The sequence below is a fragment of the Aegilops tauschii genome, chromosome 1 (assembly GCF_002575655.3).
Source record: "Aegilops tauschii subsp. strangulata cultivar AL8/78 chromosome 1, Aet v6.0, whole genome shotgun sequence".
NCBI lineage: Eukaryota > Viridiplantae > Streptophyta > Magnoliopsida > Poales > Poaceae > Aegilops > Aegilops tauschii.
In genome coordinates, this window is record NC_053035.3 from 399,603,017 (window position 1) to 399,625,254 (window position 22,238).

Here is a 22,238-nt window from a genome sequence, read left to right on the forward strand (position 1 = left end):
TCACTGTTTTCCTTGCTTCGGGTTTTTCGTTTGTCCCTCCGCCTAGGCATAACTTTTATCTTGTATAACTTTGCTCTTCGCCGGTATGATCGGGTGTGTGTTGGTTGTTTGTATCCTCGTTATGCATAGCCCGATTGTGTACTCATTATGATTATATCCCTCGATGCTACATCATGAGTCAATAAAAGCACCCTATATCAAAAGAAAGTATTCGACTAGTTTAATTCCACATTAAGATAAAGTTAAATATGCAATTGTTCATAAACCGCCTATTCACTCCTCCCCTCTAGGAAACATCTAGGTCCCTTCATGTAGCAAACTGGCATTGGTATAAAAGGGAAATTTTGGGGGTGCTTCAACATAACCTCGTAGAATGTGTGCTTGGAGTAATATCAGAGTTGTCAAAATGAAATTAAACTTTTACAATCTTTGACATGGATATAACTTCACTTCCATTCATCATGTTTCATCCAGACCATGGCAACCATAACATATTCAAGGAGTATGTTGACTTCTATTCACATGAACTCAAAGTTTCATTTGTTGAAAGATTTTTTAAAGGAGGTTGAAACCCCTGCCCTCTGCAGCATCCTGATGCACACAACTATCTTTATTAAAATTGATGCAAGGCAACGAAGCCAAATACATAAAAAAAGTAGGTACATGAATTGGACAGCTACAACAACACCATTACAAGATGTTTTATTCAAATATATGGATAACGATAACTCGAAATGATTTACACCTTTAGCCAGATGTACAACTAAAGGTGTGTACAACTAACAACCATTTATCGAATTCTTCTTCTTGTTCCTTTGACAGAATGATTTGATCCTTTCAAGACCATCTTGAAGGGAAGATGGAACACAAGCAAAAGTAATGCGAACCCAATTTTCCATTCCCAGAACACTCCCTGCATTTGAGAGAAAATGTATATAAGTTTTTTTAGAGTTAAACGTATATAAGTTTTGTTTTTGAGAATTGTGGAAATATATAAGTTGAACTGCAAAAACATCTCAAAATTATTAATAATCATTTGGAACACGTGCTTGATTTTTTTGTGAGCATCATAAACATGTAAACAAACATGAAAACATGTAAACAGAAAAAAGACATTGGGTCATTAAAACAAGGACACGTACATGCCATGTTAGTCTTTGCATAAAAACAAAGAATATTGTAATGCGGTTATACATTTTCTGACAATGATATGGTAATCTTCTATTTTTAAATAGTTGCAACCCACTACCTATTTTTCCTCCTCATGCAACCATGCCACATCATCATGTCATGCATATGGTCATAATTACTTATTTTTTTTCCTCTTCATGTTATCATGCCACGGCATCAGGTCATGATGTGGTCATAAGTTACAATTTGTGCACTAATCTACCCGTTGTTTTTTTCTCTAAAAAAAGTCTAACCATTGTTTCACTAATTTTTGTATGGGCATAAATGATATATACAATGGACGCTTAGAGCAAATATATGTACATCGTATTACACAATTTTGTTTAAAATGGCACCCCGTTTATTTCAATCAATAGTTTATATTTTTATACATCATTTTGTCAGATGCTTCATATGATTTTTTTTGTTTCTAAATATAAACCGAGAGCAATTCTAATTTTGTTTCTGCAATAGTTTTAGTTTTTAGCACCTATTATGCATCTGTTTATCATGTTTCCTACAGCAACGCACGGGGCTTCGTCTTGTCATTTATATGTGTAGTCATCTAAACTGATAAGAACTTCATATCCAATCAAACCACATAATATAACATGTTTCACATTTAAGAATCATATATCAGTCAAACATAATCTTATGTTCTCACAAAACATATACTATTGTTCAGTATAACAAAAAAAATACGATCATTCCATATAGTTGTTCTTTAAATGACCATATGCATTCCTACCTGGACATAAAATTACCGATTCTTCCTTTGCAAGCTTGCAGCAAAAATCAATGTCGTCATGGATCTCCTCCAAAAGATGTAAGTTTAGTTTCACCTGTTTACATAGAGATTAATACATGGTTACGGAAAGATAACCAATCTTTCTAAAAAATAGTAGGAATCTTTTTTGTGATATGATTTGATCGTTAACAATCTGCAGTAATAATAACAAAAAAAGATGGACAAAGGATATCAAGATGACTAGTCGTAAAATAATTTCATGCATCTTGAAAAATATACATAGGTAAACATAATTATATTTTGACTTGATTATTTTGGACGCAATGCGGTCCCAAATTAGTCATGAAAAAATAAGTCCATGCTTAGCTTACCATTACAAACATTGATCCTTCTGGCTTGTGAGGACATGTAATGTATTTGTTTTCCTTTATTTCTCTATAACATATCTCTGATGATTCCCTTAGTAGACCAATAATCCTCTTAAAGAAATCTTCTTTTGTGTTCTCAAGAATTTGAGGAAGAGCTGCCTAAACAATTTGATAGTGCAAAAGTCCATAATTAAGTTGTGTCAATCAGAAGAGAACAATAGTGTCAAGGATATCAAAATATGAAGATGCAAGAGAATGTGTTGTAGCCTTGTAGGTAAATAAATTCTTAGCAAAATGGTATACTAACAGTAGAACATATATACATATTCTAAAAGAAGTTTCAATATATTGCATACTTGACTAAAAAGAGTATGTCATGCTCATAATTATTTTCTTAGAACAATATATTCTATTCAATAGTTAGTTGGGGCTTTATGTTTATTTATTTTATGGAATCGAAGCAAACAAAGGTGAATAACTACAAATGTGTGTATCTTTCTTCCATCATGTTGGACTTGGACGTTCAAACTTAATAAAAGCTATATATACTAACTTCAAGCCGGTCATTTGACATGCAACACAGGGACAGGAGCAAAATAGGGCAAGAAGGACTAGGTACCAAAGACTAACCTGAACGAAGGTTGCTGGGTCCGTTGAGACGTTAAGGTAATTCGTAATAGATGTAGAGATCTACCCAGAAAAAATGTCAGTACAAACTTAGCAAAATACTAATCCTCACAGTATATACAGCATATGAAAAGAATGACAGGGAGTTAATTACCTTGGTTTCCTCTAAAATCTTTGTGGGGTCGTACACCGCCACCCATCCAAGTCGCCATCCAGGCACTATCCACGACTTGGACAGAGATCCTATGGACAAGACAGGGGCAATGTGCCCGAAGACACCCATGGGGATAAATGGGGCGTTGCCCAGAACCAGCTTGCCGTACACCTCATCAGCAATCACCAATATTCCGAGCTTTCTTGCCACCTCCGCGACCTAATCAAACAACATCAGCAAAATGCAATCCATATATGTCCAAACACAGGTCGATCAACAAGGCAAAGGATGAATGTAAAACCTTGGCCAAATGCTCGTAGGAGTAAACACTGCCGCACGGATTGTTTGGGTTTATTATGAGCATCGCCGTTGTGTTCTTGTCAGCAATGGATTCCAGCGAGTCGACGTCGATCTCCCAGCCCTTCTCGGGGATAAGATCGAAATGCCGAACCTCCAGCTTGTTGAACGCCGCGCGCGCCTCGTAATTCGGATAGCCTGGCCTGGGGAGCAGTATGTTGGCGCCGGCAGTTTGGGCCAGGACCGGGATTATGACTTCGATTGCTTGGGTTCCACCGGCGGTGAGGAAGATGTCGTCGGCCGATAGCTTGTAGGGCACGCCCTGTGACAAGTGCTCTGCTACAGCGCTGTTTGTTTTTATAAGCCAGTAGAAGGTTAATTTTTTGAACGCACAGGGAAGAACAGGTGGTGGACACGTAAAGCGGCACATGCGCATGCTTTGATTATGGTGCAACATATACACGCGAGCGGAGAAACTGAAACCGAAATCGTGTGTGTAAATGCTACCTTCGTGCGGCGGGCAGGCCGACGCCGGCGGCGTAGCAGCTGAACTGCCCGGTGCGCAGCGCGGCAGCGACGGCGTCCTCGGCCTCGACGGCCGTGCGGAAGGCCGGGAACACGGACGGGTCCCCGTGGGCCAGCGGCAGCACGGGCCGCGGCCCGCTCTCCTCCACGCTCGCGCTGATCTTGTACCGTATCGCCCGGATGCTGTTCTTGGCCCCCGTCGTCGCCAGGATGCCGTCCTTGCCCCCCGCGAAATTCCAATCCGCCGCCGCCGCCGCAGCGTGCCCGTTGCTCTTGCCGTTCGCGGCGGCGGCCTCACCGTGGCCGTTGCTCTTGCCGTTCGCGGCGGCGTGCCCGTTGCTCCTGCCGTTCGCGGCGGCGGCCTCACCGTGGCCGTTGCTCTTGCCGTTCGCGGCGGCGTGCCCGTTGCTCCTGCCGTTCGCGGCGGCGGCCTCACCGTGGCCGTTGCTCTTGCCGTTCGCGGCGGCGTGCCCGTTGCTCTTGCCGTTCGTGGCGGCGGCCTCACCGTGGCCGTTGCTCTGGTGTACCGTGGCCATGAGGAAACGAGGAGGAGGAGTGCTTAGTGGTAGGGAACAAGGTAGTCAACCAAGGGATGGATTGAACAGCGGTGCTTGACTGTCCTATATAGCCGTTGGTCCGATCGCCTGCGCACATGAACTGGGGCTTCCGGTTCCGAGCCGGCGGCAAGAAGCACGCATGCAGGCACGCTGCCAGCTGACGGACGTGGCCGTCGCGACCTGTCACCATTATCCCGGCATATTTTTGGGCGCTCCGTCTTTGTTTTATGTACGCAATGCAGGTCCAGCACGAAGGAGTACACTACTGGCTACACTCTTCGAGAAAGGGAAAAGGACCTGGACGCATGAACCATGCTTCTGAACTCCACCCGGTGCCGGTGGTATGCTGATTGGTTCAATGTCACCCACTCAATTCCGGCTCCACTGCGGATTTTGGCAGTGCCGGCAAAGCACCATACTAAAAAAATTCAGAATGCTATGTCTTTCTTTCGGTGCTTGAAAGAAAAAACTCTAGCGCTTTCTTTGGTTGATCGTGTAATAATTATAGTTTTTCTTTCCTTTTGACGGATAGATACAAATACAACAGAAGTTTGCCGGTGCTCTTCATTTTTTAACATGGTAGTGGTTGGCAAAAATTGCAATTCCTTCGTTTAGTAGTCAGGAGTGCTGATATTAGACCACCCGATCGCATGAAAACTCTGCCCTGTTTGAATTTGTGTTCTTTTAACGATGCTACGTGTACGTACGATAGTTTTCCTATGATTTCGGTCCGACACTTCAAATCAAACCACATTCATACTTTTGCGGCAAAGTGCATGACACCATTAGATCACTGATCGTACTGGAATCATACAAGGAGAGCGCCTCCCCCTGTTTGTTTTGGATTCTGGGACCAAATTCAGCTTTGTCAGTGAAGCCGAATCTAGAATCTGAAACAAACAGCTATTCGAAATTAACTTTGCCAGTGAAGCTAAATCTGGATTTTAGCCATTTTTAGTGCAATTTCCTGAAGCACCTCATAGTGCACTTTGATGGCGAAGCTGATTCCCAGAATCAGCTTCGGCACTGAAGCAAATCCACAAGTGATTAAAATCTAAGCGAAGCTGAAACATACAGGGCCTAAGGGCCAGAGAGAGTAGCCGACACTCACGCGCCACCGTCATGGGTCGACCCAACAAAGGAAGTGATCGCTCGTTCTGGAAGTCGCTGGTTTTTCCGGTTGGTGGTCGCGGTTGAGCAGTCACCCATTAACCGTTCACCGTTGACTTCTCAAGAAGATCATTTTAAAAAGAAAATAAAAAAAGTTTGCTGAATTTGAAGAAATTTCACGGATTTGATTTTTTTGTGGATTTTGAAAAAAAAAACTCACCAGTTTGAAAAGGTTGATCGATTTTGAAAAGGAATGATCACAAAATTGAAAAATGTTCATGGATTTTCAAAAAAAATCAATTTTGAAAAAAGTTGATCGATTTTGGAAGAAGAATGCACGAATTTGAAAAAACACAGATTTGCTAAAAAAAGTTCACGGATACTAAAAAAATCACGAATTTGAAGAAAAGTTCACCATTTAAAAAAAACACGAATTTGAAGAAAGTTTCAAATTTGAAAAAAAATTCGCACATTTTGACAAAGAAAAATAAGTTGAATAACCTGTCCAGCAAATAAAATGGTCATAAGCTTCTAGAATCTTTCAAAAATCAGCGGGAAGTTTCTAGAAGCTTGATAAAACTGGTTGGTCGGTTCCAGAAAAACGAAACTCGTTGAGGACCGTGCGTGCGGTCGAAAGAAGGAAAGAAAAGTATAATGAGCTGGCCCAAGTGGAGGAGGGGTGTCCACCAGTTTGAAAAATGACATATAAACGGGACACGGCAAATCCTATTTGACGCCCGCGGGCGTCAAAAGGAGGAGCCTTCGCTGAAGCAAGTCGCCACTTGGGCCGGCCCACGTACGGATTTCGTTCGCTGCTGTTTTCCTTGTTTCTTGCGGGGGTTTTCTTTTTCGTTTTTCTTCTATGATTTTTTTGCTTCCTGTTTTTTCACTGTTTTGGCCAGTTTTCAGTTGTTTTGTTCCGGTTTTTTATTTTTCTGTTTTCATTCCTTTTTGTCCTTTCATTTTCTTTCTTTTACGTTTCCTTTTCTATTTCCTGTTTCTGTTCTTCTCCTCATTATTGTGTATTTGTATAAAAAGTTCACCGTGTGTTACAAAAATCTTCAATGTATTAAGAAAATGCTCATTGTATATTATGACATAGTTCACCTTGCACTGTAAAATTGTTCATTGTGTATTACAAAAATATTCATTGTATATTCTTAAATCGTTCAACGTATATTAGAAAATGTTCGTTATGTATTACAAAAATGTTCATTGTATATTATGAAATTATTCAACGTATATTTAGAAAATGTTCATTGTGTTTTTAAGTTTTGTTCATCATATATTAAAAAATTGTTTAACATATACCCATAAAATGTCCATGTTGGTATTTTAAATTTGTTCAGTATTTTTTTACAAAAACATTCACTGTATTTTAAAATTTCTTCAACGTATATTATAAAAATGTTGAACAGTTGTTTAAAAGGATTTGCCCCTGTACGTTCTACTTTAAGATTGGTGCTGCATGTAAATGTTTGAGGTAGCCAGCTCGGCTGGTTAGCCTCACTGGATTCGAGCATGAGGTGGTCGGTTCGATCCCACGCATGCACTTCTTCGTTTTTCGTTTGTTCACTCACAGTGAGATGGTTGGGCTGGCCCGTGTGCGCGTCGCTTCAGCGAAGTCGCAATGATCTGACGCACACCTCCTAATAAAAAAGCACTAGCTAGGAAAACCAGCGCCCACGCGCACGCATTCTCTGGGCCGGCCCAACATCATCGCAACGTGGTCGCTCGATCCAGGGCGCACGATGGTTCACTCGGCCACGGTTGACTAAATAAAAAAACTCATGAATTTCATGAATTTTAGAAAAGGATAATAAAATGAAAAAAATAAAGAAATAGCCAGCCAAACAAAACAAAAAAAGCAAATAGAAAACCAATGCATTTTTAGCATTACATTGGAAGAAAAAAAGAAGAAAAATAGGCACAACAGGTAAGGTGTGCCACTTGGTTACCGCGGTTTGAACTAAAAACAAGAGGTGTGGAGTTCGAATCACGTCACACACCCATTTTTTGAAGGTTAATAGAAAAGAAAAAAGTAAATGTGTTGCGGGCCCAGGGTGGAGGGGTGTGTGCCGGTTGACAAAATAGCCTATAGCCGACGCTTAAGGCGCGGAATAGGATCGGTGTATACTACTCCTCTATATAGATGGGCCTCTTCAGTCTTCGTTGTTACTTGCGTTTGTCACGCGTAAAGAAGCGTGGAGTCAAGAACCATACCTCCAACCTCGCAAAAAAAGAGGCATACCTCCACACTCCGGTCCCCTTGCTCTCGAATCCCTCGTCGGGCGATTTAGTTTGAATGTGGCAAGTCCTTTTTAGGAGTCAGGAGACAGGATGGCAGGACCGCCCGAATAGCAGCCGTCGGGGAGGACCATGTGAAGGGAAGGAAAGTTCAGGCCATCTCTCGATCTCGATTTTTTTAGGCATTTTCGCGTCAATATTGATGTTCTCATGAGCTCTTGATTTTGAGTTTTGATTTCCGCCCGCTATTTTGCTGTACTAAAATCTTGTGGTTAATTTTCTTCTTTTCATCTATTAGGCGCCTAGTATTGCAAGATCCAAGTGGCAAGTCATGCTTCATTTATAAAACATGAATATGGTTACCAAAAGCGTTTGAAGAAACAAAAAATATAGGATTTAACTCAGTCTCAGAAAGGAGATATGGATAAGTTTGTTATAAAAAAATCACAAAGTGTCCTCCGATAGTAAGTCACTTGATCAAGAGCATTCATGTGATAATAATGTTGACATTAATCCAAACCCTAGAGATGGCTAGAGAGAGAGAGAGAGAGAGAGAGTGAGATAGAAAATAATGTTGAGGGTGAAGAAAATTGTGATGACATTGGGGCTAGTAATATGATGGTAACTTGAATACTTCACCTAATGAGGATGTTGGTGATTCTTTTCATCTTGACATCTTTGATCCAAGAAATTGGGATTCCCTTGATTCTAAACAAATTGTTATTTTAACACAAAAGGGCCCTCAAAGGGACACATCATTTAAGGAAGGTCATAAGGATAAATATAAAAGGAGGTTTCTGCACTATTCTACACTAGAATTCTATCAAATGGAGAGTTGCTTCAGTTCTACATTATTTGCAAAAGGAATAGAAAAGGTAATTTGGCAAATGAGGGGTTTAAGGATTGGACATATCTTGGCACTAGACTTAAAGAGCATGAGACAAGTGCAGGCCATGTTTTGAATATGACCACTTGGTATGAGTTGCGTACTAGATTGCAAAAGCATGAAACTATTGATAAAGCCGCTCAGCAACAATTTAAGAGTGAAAAAGGACAACTGCAGAAAAGTTTTGTTGAGAATCGTTTGGATTGTTTCATGTAAAGTTCTTACCAAGCATAATCTAGCCTTTTGTGGTACTCATAGAAAATTGTATGAAGACAGCAATGAAAATTTCTTGGGTTTGGTTGCTGAATTTGACCTGGTTAGTCAAGAGCATGTTCATCATATTACAAATGATGAAACTCATGCTCACTATCTTGATTTTAAGATTCAGAATGAGTTCATACACTTGCTTGCTTCTGCTATTCCGTCTAAGATTGTTAAGGTAATAAAGAGTGCAAAGTATTTATTTGTCATACTTGATTGTACCCCTGATGCAAACCATCAAGAATAGATGCCTATAATCATAAAATATGTTGATTCATCTTCAAACCATGTCTGCATATAAGAATCTTATGCAAAAAATAGATGTAAATGATACAACTAGGCAAGGACTTTTTGAAGTGCTAGAAAATGAACTAGAGCTTCTAGATATTGATATAGATGATGTGAGAGCATAAGGTTATGATAATGGGTCAAATATGAAAGAAACCCATCCAGGAGTCCAAAGGAGACTTTGAATGTAACTCCTAGAGCCTTCTATTATGCTTGTGGTTGTCACAGCCTTAATTTGACACTTTGTGATATGGACAAGACCTGCGGTAAAGCTAAACACTTCTTTGGAATTATCCAGCGCATATATACAACCTTTGCCAATTCTACTAAGAAATGGTGTATTCTAAAAAATAACATAACATGATTAAATCCCAAGTCAGTGTCAGCTACACGCTGGGAGAGTCGTGTTGACAGTGTTAAAGCTATTTAACTTCAATGTGCAGACATTCGGGAGGCCCTACTTCAAGTACCCAATATTTTCGTATTATAATGATGTAATTCCTTTGGCTTTCTCCAAGTATAACATATATTTTATTTATTATCATTTAAGGTATCCGAGACGAGCAGTGAGGCTAAAGGTTTGGCAAATAGTGAACTTGGAGAGTATGAATTTATAGTGGCAATAGTCATTTGTTCTGAGGTATTGTATGTGTTAGTTTAGTAAACAAACACTTGCAAGCAAAGGATATGTGATGTTGCTATTGAGAAAGTGCAAGGACTGGTTTCTTTCTTCAAGGGGTATGGGGAAACTGTTTTTGTAGAAGCATTGGTGAAAGCCAAAGGAATTGCACTTGAGATGGATATTGGTTCAACATTTCGTAAAAGATGAGAAATTGTAAGAAAGAAACATTTTGATGAGAACCCAGATGACACAAATGCTGCCACACAGTCTGCGGAGGAATTATTTGGAATCACCTATTTTATATGTATTGTTGATCAAGCAGTTAGGTCACTTACAAGATGATTTGACCAATATCAAGGTTACCACAAAATATTTGGTCTCTTATTTACCTCTGAAACATTGCAATCATTAGATAAGAAGAGCTTGAAAACTTCTTGTGATAATCTTGAGGTTGCTCATAAAAGGATGGAAAATCTGACATTGATGCTAATGAACTTTTGTGAAGCTGACATTTCTTAAAAAATTCATTACAAAAGAAAATATTGGGTCAGTTGAAATTCTAAAGTTTTTAAAGCGGTTGAGTGTTTCCCTAATGCAAGTATTGCATATAGAGTTCTCATGACTATACATGTGACTATTGCATCAGCAAAACAAAGCTTTTCTAAATTGAAGCTACTGAAGTCCTATATATGCACTACCATAACACAACATAGACTCCCTAATTTGGCCACAATAGCACTGGAGAGTGATGTATTGGAGAAGATTTCTGACGATGATATCATTGAAGATTTCATTACAAAGAACACTAAAAGAATGATGTTATTTAAATGAATCCTATACAACCAAGAATATGTACGATTCTTGATATTTCCAATTGGTATGCAAGATATTATGGTCCTTATATTATTATAGTTATGTTTATGTAGTTTTTTTAGTGAGATAAGGCCCATTTTAGATTTTTGCACATGCCCTTTGATTTTGCCGGCTCGGCTCGGCTTGGCTCGACCGCCAATCCTAGCCTTCACTACCACCGCTCCCTCCCTCATCGTTGCTGGAGGAGGCAGCTAGGCTAAGCCTCACGGCGGATGACGGCGGCGAGGACGTGTTCTCCCTACTTGGCACCTCCGACCCGTCCATCAGATCCAAGGTCCAGGAGCCACCATCTGCTCTCCGGCCGACGTGTGTTGACCCTTCGATGGCCGCTCTCACTCATCGCCGTCATGGGAAGGCCTCCGATGGATCCGACGTGGGTGCTGCGGCTAGGCGGGCGGCGGTGCCATAGACTCGTGTGCCTTGATCTAGATCCAACCATGTCTTCCCCTTGGCCGATGGGTCTGGGCAGTGCTATCTCCGATGAGATGGTAGTCTGTGGTGATGTGCCCCGCCATTGGTGTTGGTCCGCGTGGTGACCACTCCGGCATGCGACGGCAGCCTCGCCTCAGATTGTGGGTCCATCAAAAGGTTTTTGCGAACTCTCTCCAAATTTGGTGGTTGTCTCAATGTGAGATGCAATCTATGGACGATGACTTGACGCAGAGGACATGGTTGTGCAGCAGTGGTGATCGGTTTTCTAGCTCAGTGGTGGTGCTTCTCGAGTACTCGGTCTCGAGCTCCGGGGTGAAAACCTAGGTCTATCCCGAGATGGTTATACCTGGTTGTCGGTGTCAAAACCAGCAGACATCAGGGTAGGGGGTCCCGAGACGTGGATCTGAGATCAATGGAGAACAAAGGATGATGAACACGGTGTTTACCCAGGTTCGGACCCTCTCGAAGAGGTAATACCTTATGTCATGCTTGATTATATTGGATGTGTATGTGATTACAGAGTGGATCTACCTCGAGATCAGCATGAGCTAAACCCTAAGGCGATGAGGTGATATATGAAAACCCTATCCCTAAAGTCTGCAACCCTCGGTTTATATAGACACCGGCAGGGTTAGGGTTACAGGGAATCATTACAATGAGAGGTAGAGAGATCTTGTCTATCCTTGACTTGGAGGGCACTCCATGGCTTTGTGAACCTTCTGTCGTTTATACGGCTTCGCCAGTCCGGCCCGCATCCAATGGGCCAGAGCCCGAGGATCCCTCAGTCCATAACTCCCTCAGTAGCCCCCAAACTAGCCTCCAACGCTGGGATTGTCTTCTGGCATCTTCATATCATCGGCTTGCGAGATGAGTTCTTCCATATTCCTTTATTTAATTTGGAGCCGTTTCAATCCTCGTCGAATACTGTCCGGAATCCAAAGCAGTATCATGGTCGGGCCTGGACAGCTTCAAGAATCCGGGATCGAGGTCGAGATGGGACCATCAGAGTTTAATGCCATGCCTAGGGGCAAGGGCTTCGTGCACCTTTTAAGAAGGTGTGCGGCCCAATGCCATCTTTCCACGAGCCCGTCCTTCTAGCTTCAAGGCGAAACACCTATTTATAGGTACAAAGGCACGGGGGATAGTTGACCTTCCCCCTTCACAAGGAATAGCACCTAAGAATTCCCCAGGTGCCATGGCCGGTGCTACTTCTTGAGCTTGCGTTTGTTTTTCCCTTGAAGAGGAACGGGCGATGCAGCACAGTAGAGATAAGTATTTCCCTCAGTTAAGAACCAAGGTATCAATCCAGTAGGAGAAACACGCAATTCCCCAATAGATGCACCTACACAAACAATCAAACACTTGCACCCAACGCGATAAAGGGGTTGTCAATCCCTTCACGGTCACTTGCAAAGGTGAGATCTGATAGAGATAGATAAAACTAAATAAAACATAACTAAATATTTTCTGGGTTTTTTGGTTTATAGATCTGAAAATAAAGATTGCAAAATAGTAGATCGAAAACTAATATGATGGAAAATAGACCCGGGGGCCATAGGTTTCACTAGAGGCTTCTCTCATGAAGGCAAATAATTCGGTGGGTGAACAAATTACTATCAAGCAATTGATAGAAAAGCACAAAGTTATGACGATATCCAAGGCAATGATTATGCATATAGGCATCACGTCCGTGTCAAGTAGACCGACTCCTGCCTGCATCTACTAGTATTACTCCACACATTGACCGCTATCCAGCATGCATCTAGAGTATTAAGTTCATAAAGAACGGAGTAACGCTTTAAGGAAGATGACATGATGTAGAGGAATAAACTCAAGCAATATGATGAAAACCCTATCTTTTTATCCTTGATGGCAACAATTCAATACGTGTCTCGCTACCCCTACTTTGTCACTGGGTGAAATCATGCAAGATTGAACCCAACGCTAAGCACCTCTCCCATTGCAAGAAAAACCAATCTAGTTGGCCAAACCAAACCGATAATTCGAAGAGAAATACAAAGATATCAAATCATGCATATAAGAATTCAGAGAAGATTCAAATAATATTCATAAATAAGCTGATCATAAAGCCACAATTCATCAGATCTCGACAAACACGTCGCGAAAGAAGATTACATCGGATAGATCTCCAAGAACATCGAGGAGAACATGGTATTGAGAATCAAAGAGAGAGAAGAAGCCATCTAGCTATTAGCTATGGACCCGTAGGCCTGAGGTAAACTACTCACGCTTCATCGGAAGGGCGATAGGGTTGATGTAGATGCCCTCCGTGATCGAATCCCCCTCTGAGAGGATGCCGGAAAAGGCCCCAAGATGGGATCTCACGGGAACAGAAGGTTGAAGCGGCGGAAAAGTATTTTCGTGGACTCCCCTGAGGGTTTTGGAATATATGTGAATATACAGGATGAAGAGCTAGGTCAGGAAGGTCACGAGGGGCCCACAAGGTAGGGGGTGCCCCCCCAGGGCACGCCCTCCACCCTTGCCGCCGCCTCGCGGCTCTTCTGGCTTGGACTCCAAGTCCCCTGGGTGTCTTCTGGTCCAAGAAAAATCATCGTGAAGTTTCATTCCGTTTGGACTCCGTTTGGTATTCCTTTTCTGCGAAACTCAAAAATAAGGAAAAAACAGAAACTGGCACTGGGCTCTAGATTAATAAGTTAGTCCCAAAAATAATATAAGATAGCATATTAATGCATATAAACATCCAAAACAGATAATATAATAGCATGGAACAATCAAAAATTATAGATACGTTGGAGACGTATCAGCCGACCTCCTAGGTTCATCCTCGCACCCACATGGCCCACTCCCAGGCGATTGGTCAAGCTATCCAGTCTCACACCTTCAACTAAGCCGCTTGCGAACGCAGGGCTACCTCCCCTCGGTAGATTTGGTTCCCGTCCGCGCCGGTCTTATCTCTGTCGATGGCCAAGCCCTTGCCGAGAACTCCCCCTCTCCGGGAAAGGAGGAAAGGGTATGTCTTGTACCCTTCCATCTAAGAGGTTTGGGATTTCCCATTCACCCCTTTTTGCGGGGTTTGTTAGGGTTTTATGGGATCCAGCTCCGCAACCTCACCCCGGGGTCCATATTGCACATTTTCGGTTTTGTGGCCCTTTGCGAGATATTCTTGAGTTGCGAGGCTCACTTCGACTTGTGGAGAAAGTATTTTTGTCTTGTTCCCCGCCTCTAGGGAGGATCTATACTCGAGGTGGGCGGTGCCGAAGTATGGTGGATAGCTGGGACAGGATACCCAATTGGAACTCCACGAAAAGATCCCAAGAAATGGACCTCGGAGTGGTTTTATATTGAAGACGTTCCCCTTACCGACCCAATTCGGCAAGGGCTGCCCGAATACTCAGGCGATCCGCCTATAAAGCGGCTGAACTGGCGGCCTAAAGGTCATTCGCAACAATACAACAAAGAGTTACATTCATTGGCAGCCAAAATCAGGCTGCTAATGAGCAGTAAGCTGACCATGATCGAAGTGATGGATATTGCCATTACCCGATGCGTGCAACCCCTCCAGCAGAGGTGTCATCCTTTATGGTGCTACAACGGGACTAGCGACGCAACCCACTACACCCGACAAGGGCAAGAAAATAAGACGGCGCTGGCCAGAATGCTGGCCGATCTCTTCAAGGGAGAGGAGGCGGATTTCGCTCAAATGACTATCCGGAAAGGCTGATCCGGATACAATCCGACAGACTAGGTAAGCCACAGTCCACTGTCTTAAGTTCGATTATGCCCGAACTCTGACTGGTTGTGTTTGAGCAGGGATGGAGGCATCAAGTTGAGTCCATTAATTGCCCTCCTCCTCAACCGGAGAATAATTCCTGTGAGGATGATCAAGGATATCATGACGACCCAGAGACGTCGATAGATTTGGAAGACGGGGTATTTTATCAAGAGAGCCTTGACGGCGCCAAGGTCGTTGTGATAGCCGACCACCCCAGGGCTCTTCCTTCATCCACAGTAAGTGAAAAGAGGACCCTCTCGCGAACAGGGCGCTCATCTCGCATTATTCCCAATGTGATGACTTCCGCTCCCAAGGGTCGCCGCACTACGCGTCAGACAGTCTCGGGAGGAGCGCGGACCGCACCAGCATCGGCCCTTAATGGGGGATCGAAACGGAAGGCCTTCGTTGAAACAGAAACAACCTCCCCTTCAGCCAAGAGGTGACATATTTTGGAAGCACATCAAGGTTTCTTTTAATACCTTTTTCCTAAAGTTTGCTTAACTTTGCAGAAGAAAAGCGCCATTGCATCGATCCGAAGACTTTGCGAGTGTGCCGAATCGCAACTCCTGTCCTAAGTATTCGGTACAAGTCAGAGTCTCCTCCGAACATGCGGTTGTCAGCGCAACTCCGGCGGATTCCGAGGATGTTTCAGTCACCAACTCCGAAGCTAAGAGCGTGGTGAATCATCGCCGCCGGAGGGAAACTTTATGTCACACTGCCTTTGCCGATCAGGAATTCAGTGCCTTTAATTTGGTGGATGCGTATCTTGGAGCGGCCCGGACAGGTCTCAAAGGGATCGCTAGCCTTTTTGCCGCCAAAGTGCAGATGTGTAACTAGAATAGCTTAAAAGCAGACCGTTTTCCCTAATCAACTAGCCCCCAAGCCTGAAATTGGGCGGGACGACCAAGTTAAGCATTTCTAGTAATATAATCTTTGTAGCCGCGAGAGAGCGGAGCAACAAGTTGTCTGATGACCTTGAAGTGTGTCAAACGCAGTTGGTCAATGATGCTGCTTGAACTACGTCGGTATTTCCCCAAAGAGGAAGGGATGATGCAACACAGCTATGGTAGGTATTTCCCTCGGTGATGAGACCAAGGTTATCGAACCAGTAGGAGAACCACGCAACACCATGTAAACAGCTCCTGCACACAAAGAACAAATACTTGCAACCCGACGTAAGAGAGGGGTTGTCAATCCCTCATGGGTAAAAAGATAGGTAAAATTGTAGAAGATTGGATAAATAGATCTCGTGGGAACATGATAAAATAAATAATAATAATAAATTGCAGCAAGGTATTTTTGTATTTTTAGATTAATATATCTGAAAATAAAAGCAAATAAAAATAGATCGTGAAGGTAAATATAATAAAGAAGAGGCCCGGGGGCTATAGATTTCACTAGTGGCTTCTCTCGAGAAAAATAGCATACGGCGGGTAAACAAATTATTGTTGGGCAATTGATAGAACTTCAAATAATCATGACGATATCCAGGCAATGATAATTATATAGGCATCACATCCAAGAGGCGGTGCGGGAGGCCACCGAGGTGGGCACAACCCACCTGGGCGCGCCTGGGCCCCCAGGCGCCCCCTGGTGGGTTGTGCTCCCCTAGGAGCCCCCCTCTGGCACTTCTTTGGCCCAACAGGTGTCTTCTGGTCCAAAAAAATCAACAAAAAGTTTCGCTGCGTTTGGACTCCGTTTGGTATTGATTTTCTGCGAAGTAAAAAACAAGCAAATAATAGCAACTGGCACTGGGCACTATGTCAACAGGTTAGTCCCAAAAATGATATAAAGTTGCTATAAAATGATTGCAAAACATCCAAGAATGATAATATAACAACATGGAACAATCAAAAATTATAGATCCGTTGGAGACGTATCAGCATCCCCAAGCTTAATTCATGCTCGTCCTCGAGTAGGTAAATGATAAAAACAGAATTTTTGATGTGGAATGCTGCCTAACATGTTCATCACATATTCTTTTCTTTGTAGCATGGACATTTAGACTTTTGTATGATTCAAAGCAATAGTCTAGTTTTGACATGAAGATTTCAATACTCAAGCATATCAACAAGCAACCATGACTTCAAAATATCAACACTAAAGCAAGTTATCCCTAGCCCATTATGCTCAATCATTGATCCATTCATGAAACACACTCGCATATTAGCTACACCCAATGCTCAAGTACGATCATAGTGCCCCTTAGTTGGTGCTTTATAAGAGAAGATGGAGACTCAAATAAAAAGAAAAATTGCATAAAGTAAATAGAAAGGCCCTTCGCGGAGGGAAGTGGGGATATGTAGAGGTGCCAGAGCTCAAAGTGAAAAAGATAGATGAAAACATTTTGGGTGGCATGCTTTTCCTGTCAACGAAAACGATCGAGTAGTTCCCAATACTTTCCATGCTAGATATATCATAGGCGATTCCCAAACAGAAAATAAAATGTATTCCTTTTTCCACCATACTTTCACTTTCCATGGCTAGCCGTATCCACGGGTGCCTTCCATACCAACACTTTCTAAGGAATTTATTATTTTACAACATAAAGTAAATTCATTTTTCATTTCAGGACTGGGCATCCCTAGTACCTTTGCCGTACTCTCATGCAATGACAAGTGAATAAACACTCATCTTGAGAATAACACATCTAGCATGGAAATATATCAGCCACCCCCTACCGTTTCATGAGCGGTACGAGCACACAAAAGACAAATTTATTTTGAAAATTAGAGATGGCACATGCAAATTTGCTTAGAACACCAAAAGAATACCGCATATAGGTAGGTATAGTGGACTCATATGGCAAAACTAGTTTAAAGGATTTTGGATGCACAAGTAGTGATCATACTTAGTGCAAATGAAGGCTAGCAAAAGATTGAGAAGCATCCAACCAAGAAACGAAAAATCTCATAAGCGAGCATTAAGCATAACTAACACCGAATAATGCACCACAAGCAGGATGTAATTTCATTGCATTACTATTGACTTTCGTGCTTGCATAGGGAATCACAAACCTTAACACCAATATTCTTACTATAGCATAATTACTCATCAACATGACTCACATATTATATCATCATATCGCAAAACTATTACAAGGAATCAAACTTATTTTGTCCAATGATCTTCATGAAAGTTTTTTATTATATCCCTCTTGAATATCTATCACTTTGGGACTAATTTCATATGTTGCTTTGAATAGCTCAAACAAATCTAAGTGAAGAACATGAGCATAAAAATTTTCTTCTCTCAAAATAATTTAAGTGAAGCAAGAGAGAGTTTCCTAATTTTTTTACTAACTCTCAAATAAACTAAGTGAAGCATGAGAGCATTTCTTCAAAAATAATAAGGCACACCCTGCTCAAAAAGATATAAGTGAAGCACTAGAGCAATTCCATAGCTCATAAAGATTTAAGTTAAGCATAAAGAGCAATTCTAACAAGTCGTAGCATAATTTTGGCTCTCTCAAATGGTGTGTCCAGCAAGGATTCATGAATAAAAATAGAAAGAAAAATAAGCAAAGACTCATATCATACAAGACGCTCCAAGCAAAACACATGATATGTGATGAATAAAAATATAGCTCCAAGTAAAATACCGATGATCGTTAGAAGAAAGAGGGGATGCCACTCGGGCATCCCCAAGCTTAGTTGCTTGCTTCTCTTTAAATAATAGCTTGGGATGCCATGGGCATCCCCAAGATTAGGCTCTTCTTACTCCTTGTTCCTTCATCCATCGTAATATCACCCAAAACTTAAAAACTTCAATCACACAAAACTCAACAAAATCTTCGTGAGATCCGTTAGTATAAGAAAGCAAATCACTACTATAAGTACTGTTGCAAACCCATTCATATTTTATTTCTATATTATATCTACTGTATTCCAACTTTGCTATAGCTTATAACCTCCAATACAAACCATAGATTCATCAAAATAAGACAATGCAAAGAAAACATAATCTGTCAAAAACAGAACAATCTGTAGCAATCTGAATATTTCGAATACTTATGTAACTCCAAAAATTCTGAAAAATTAGGACAACATGGGCAATTTGTATATAAATCTTCTGCAAGAAGAATCAGTATTTTATCGCGCTTCTGTTAAAAATGAAAATTATTTTCATGAGCACAAAAGTTTCTGTTTTTCAGCAAGATCAAAGCAACTATCACCCAACATGATCCCAAAGGCTTTGCTTGGCACAAACACTAATTAAAACACAAAACAATCATAGCAGTAGCATAATTGTGCAAACACTCAAGAATAGAAAGAAAAAGACAAAAGTTAATTTTATACATTTGGTTACCTCCCAACAAACGCTATCGTTTTACGCCCCTAGCTAGGCATAATGCAAGGATCTAAGTATTGTCATATTTATTTCTAGATCCATAAGATGCCCTCATGATTGATTCATATGGTGGCCTAATTCTTGTTCTAGGGAAGTGGTCCATACCCTACCTTAGTGGAAATTGAAATTTAATATTGCCTTCTTTCATATCAATCACGGCATCAATAGTGCGTAAAAACGGTGTACCAAGAATAATTGGACAAGACGGATTGCAATCAATATCAAGAACAATATAAATCTATGAGAACATAATTCCTATTTGCAAGAATAAGAACATCGTTAATTCTTCCCATAGGCTTTTTAATAGTAGAATCCGCCAAGTGCAAATTTAAAGAACATTCTTCAATATCGGTAAGACCAAGCACATCACATAAAGATTTCGGAATTATAGAAACACTAGCACCCAAGTCACATAAAGCAAAACACTCATAATTTTTAATCTTGACTTTGATAGTAGGTTCCCATTCATCATGTAATTTTATAGGAATTGAAATCTCTAATTCCAAGTTTTCTTCCAAAGCTTTCATCATAGCATCAACAATATGTTTAGTAAAAGCTTTATTTTGTTCATAAGCATGGGGTGAATTTATCATGGATTGCAACAACACTACTGCAGGATGCTGCTAATGTGACACTACGATCAGAGACCCTTCGAGAAACTGTGTGCGATGCAATAATCACAAACGATGGTGTATGAAAACCGTCAAAAATGTATAAAACATTTGCGATGACGGATGCATCAAACACGGTTTAGATTTTAGTTGCGTGTGCGATGAAGGGCATACAGTTCAGTTCAATTAACTGTTTGTGATGAGGAGGAATAAAAGAAACGGGCAGCCAGATGAAGGCGTGTGCGATACACAGCATACGGTTCACTCGGATGAACTATTTGTGATTAGGCAACACAAAAGAAACGGGCAGCCAGATGAAGGTGTGTGCGATGTACAACATACGGTTCACTCGGATGAACTGTTTGTGATTAGGCAACACAAAAGAAACGGTTAGCCAGATCAAGGTGTGTGCGATATACGCATGCGGTTCACTCGTCCTTGTCGTTAGTGTGTGACCTCTGTGGCAACCGTTCGCTCCCCACTAGCCTCTTCTTGTACCGTGGCAACCGTCCACCGCCTCTTCGCCTTTCCCTCTTGATTTGGAACTGCTGTTGCACACTCTTCCTCCCTCCATTTGCCTTCACCCTTCCTTCTGCCATTGTTCGATCATCTTCTCCATGGAGGGACCAGGCCGGAAATGACCCCGTTATTCTTGCCCCGATCTGAAAGATGACATGGTGGAGGAACTCATTGATCGGTGCGACGTCATCACCTCCGCTAGCATGGAAGGTTCGTTCAAGACCATTCTCGACTCAACTAATAACATCATTGCAAGGAACCCAAGGGTCCAGGAGCGATTTGATCTCCCCTATCTTCTTCGTCGTGACCTTGCTGACTGGCGCGGGGACGACAGAAGCCTCGCCTTGTGCAAGTTGATGCCGCTTGATAATGATACATATGATGTTAAGATGCCATCGCTTGAGGGCAAGGCTTGGGCTGGTGCAAATGGGGATTGGGTTGTTTATATTGGGTACAACTGCGAGTGGGAACTTGTGAATGTGTACACTCGTCACTGGGTTCCACTTCCAAAAGTGGCAGCTATTTTTTCAAAATGCCTATGTTGGCTGTCATTATTCGAGTGCACCTTCTCTCAAAATGGACACGAAAAATACCACAGCATGTCAGGTGCTGATACGTCTCCAACGTATATACTTTTTATCACGCTTTTCCTCTTGTTTTGGACTCTAATTTGCTTGATTTGAATGAAACTAACCCCGGATTGACGCTGTTTTCAGCAGAACTACCATGGTGTTGTTTTTGTGCAGAAATAAAAGTTCTCAGAATGGAACGAAACTTTGCGAGGATTTTTTATATCAATAATAAGAATTTCTGGAGCCAAGACCTGTGGGAGAGGGGCACTTGGGTGGGAACAACCCACCAGGGTGCTACCCCTTCTCCTGGCGCGCCCAGGTGGGTTGTACCCACCTGGTGGCCCCGCAGACGACCCCCCTGATACTATAAAATCACATTATTCTAGAAAAAATCAGGGAGAAAGAATTATCGCATTCCACGAGACGGAGCTGCTGCCAAGCCCTCTTCTTCCTCGGGAGGGCAGATCTGGAGTCCGTTTGGGGCTCCAGAGAGGGGGATCTTCGTTCTTCGTCATCACCAACCCATCTTCATCGCCAATTCCATGATGCTCCCCACCGGGAGTGAGTAATTCCTTCGTAGGCTCGCTGGTCGGTGAGGAGTTGGATGAGATTCATCATGTAATCGAGTTAGTTTTGTTAGGGCTTGATCCCTAGTATCCACTATGTTCTTAGGTTGATGTTGCTATGACTTTGCTAGCTTAATGCTTGTCACTTTGGGCCCGGGTGCCATGAACTCAGATCTGAACCGTTTATGAATTCATCATTATATCCATGTGTTAGATCCGATCTTGCAAGTTATAGTCACCTAGTACGTGTTATGATTCGGTAACCCTGGAGTGATAGAAACCGAGACTTCTTCCGGTGCTTACCGTAGTTTGAGGAGTTCATGTATTCACTATGTGTTAATGCTTTGTTCCAGTTCTCTATTAAAAGGAGGCCTTAATATCCCGTAGTTTCCAATATGGACCCCGCTGCCACGGGAGGGTAGGACAAAAGATGTCATGCAAGTTCTTTTAATAAAGCACGTATGACTATTTACGGAATACATGCCTACATTATATCGATGAACTGGAGCTAGTGCCGTATCGCCCTAGGTTATAACTGTCACATGATGAATATCATCCAACAAGTCACCGATCCAATGCCTACGAATTTATCTTATATTGTTTCTACTAAGTTACTACTGCCATCATCACGGTTACACTTGCTACAAAATTACTGCTATCACTGGTACTGTTACCGTTGCTGTCGTCACTACTATCAAAAC

General features: G+C 42.0%; 1 protein-coding gene across 1 annotated transcript; it reads right to left on the reverse strand.

The window, feature by feature from the left end:
• Positions 1–597: 597 nt before the first annotated feature.
• LOC109747035 (nicotianamine aminotransferase A) lies at positions 598–4,489 on the reverse strand. Its single transcript, XM_020306130.4, has 7 exons — positions 3,872–4,489; positions 3,369–3,711; positions 3,068–3,286; positions 2,917–2,976; positions 2,290–2,445; positions 1,919–2,012; positions 598–913 (listed from the first exon to the last, which is right to left on the reverse strand). The coding sequence occupies exons 1-7, from the start codon at positions 4,423–4,425 to the stop codon at positions 780–782; spliced, it is 1,560 nt and encodes a 519-aa protein (XP_020161719.2). The 5' UTR covers positions 4,426–4,489; the 3' UTR covers positions 598–779.
• Positions 4,490–22,238: the final 17,749 nt, after the last annotated feature.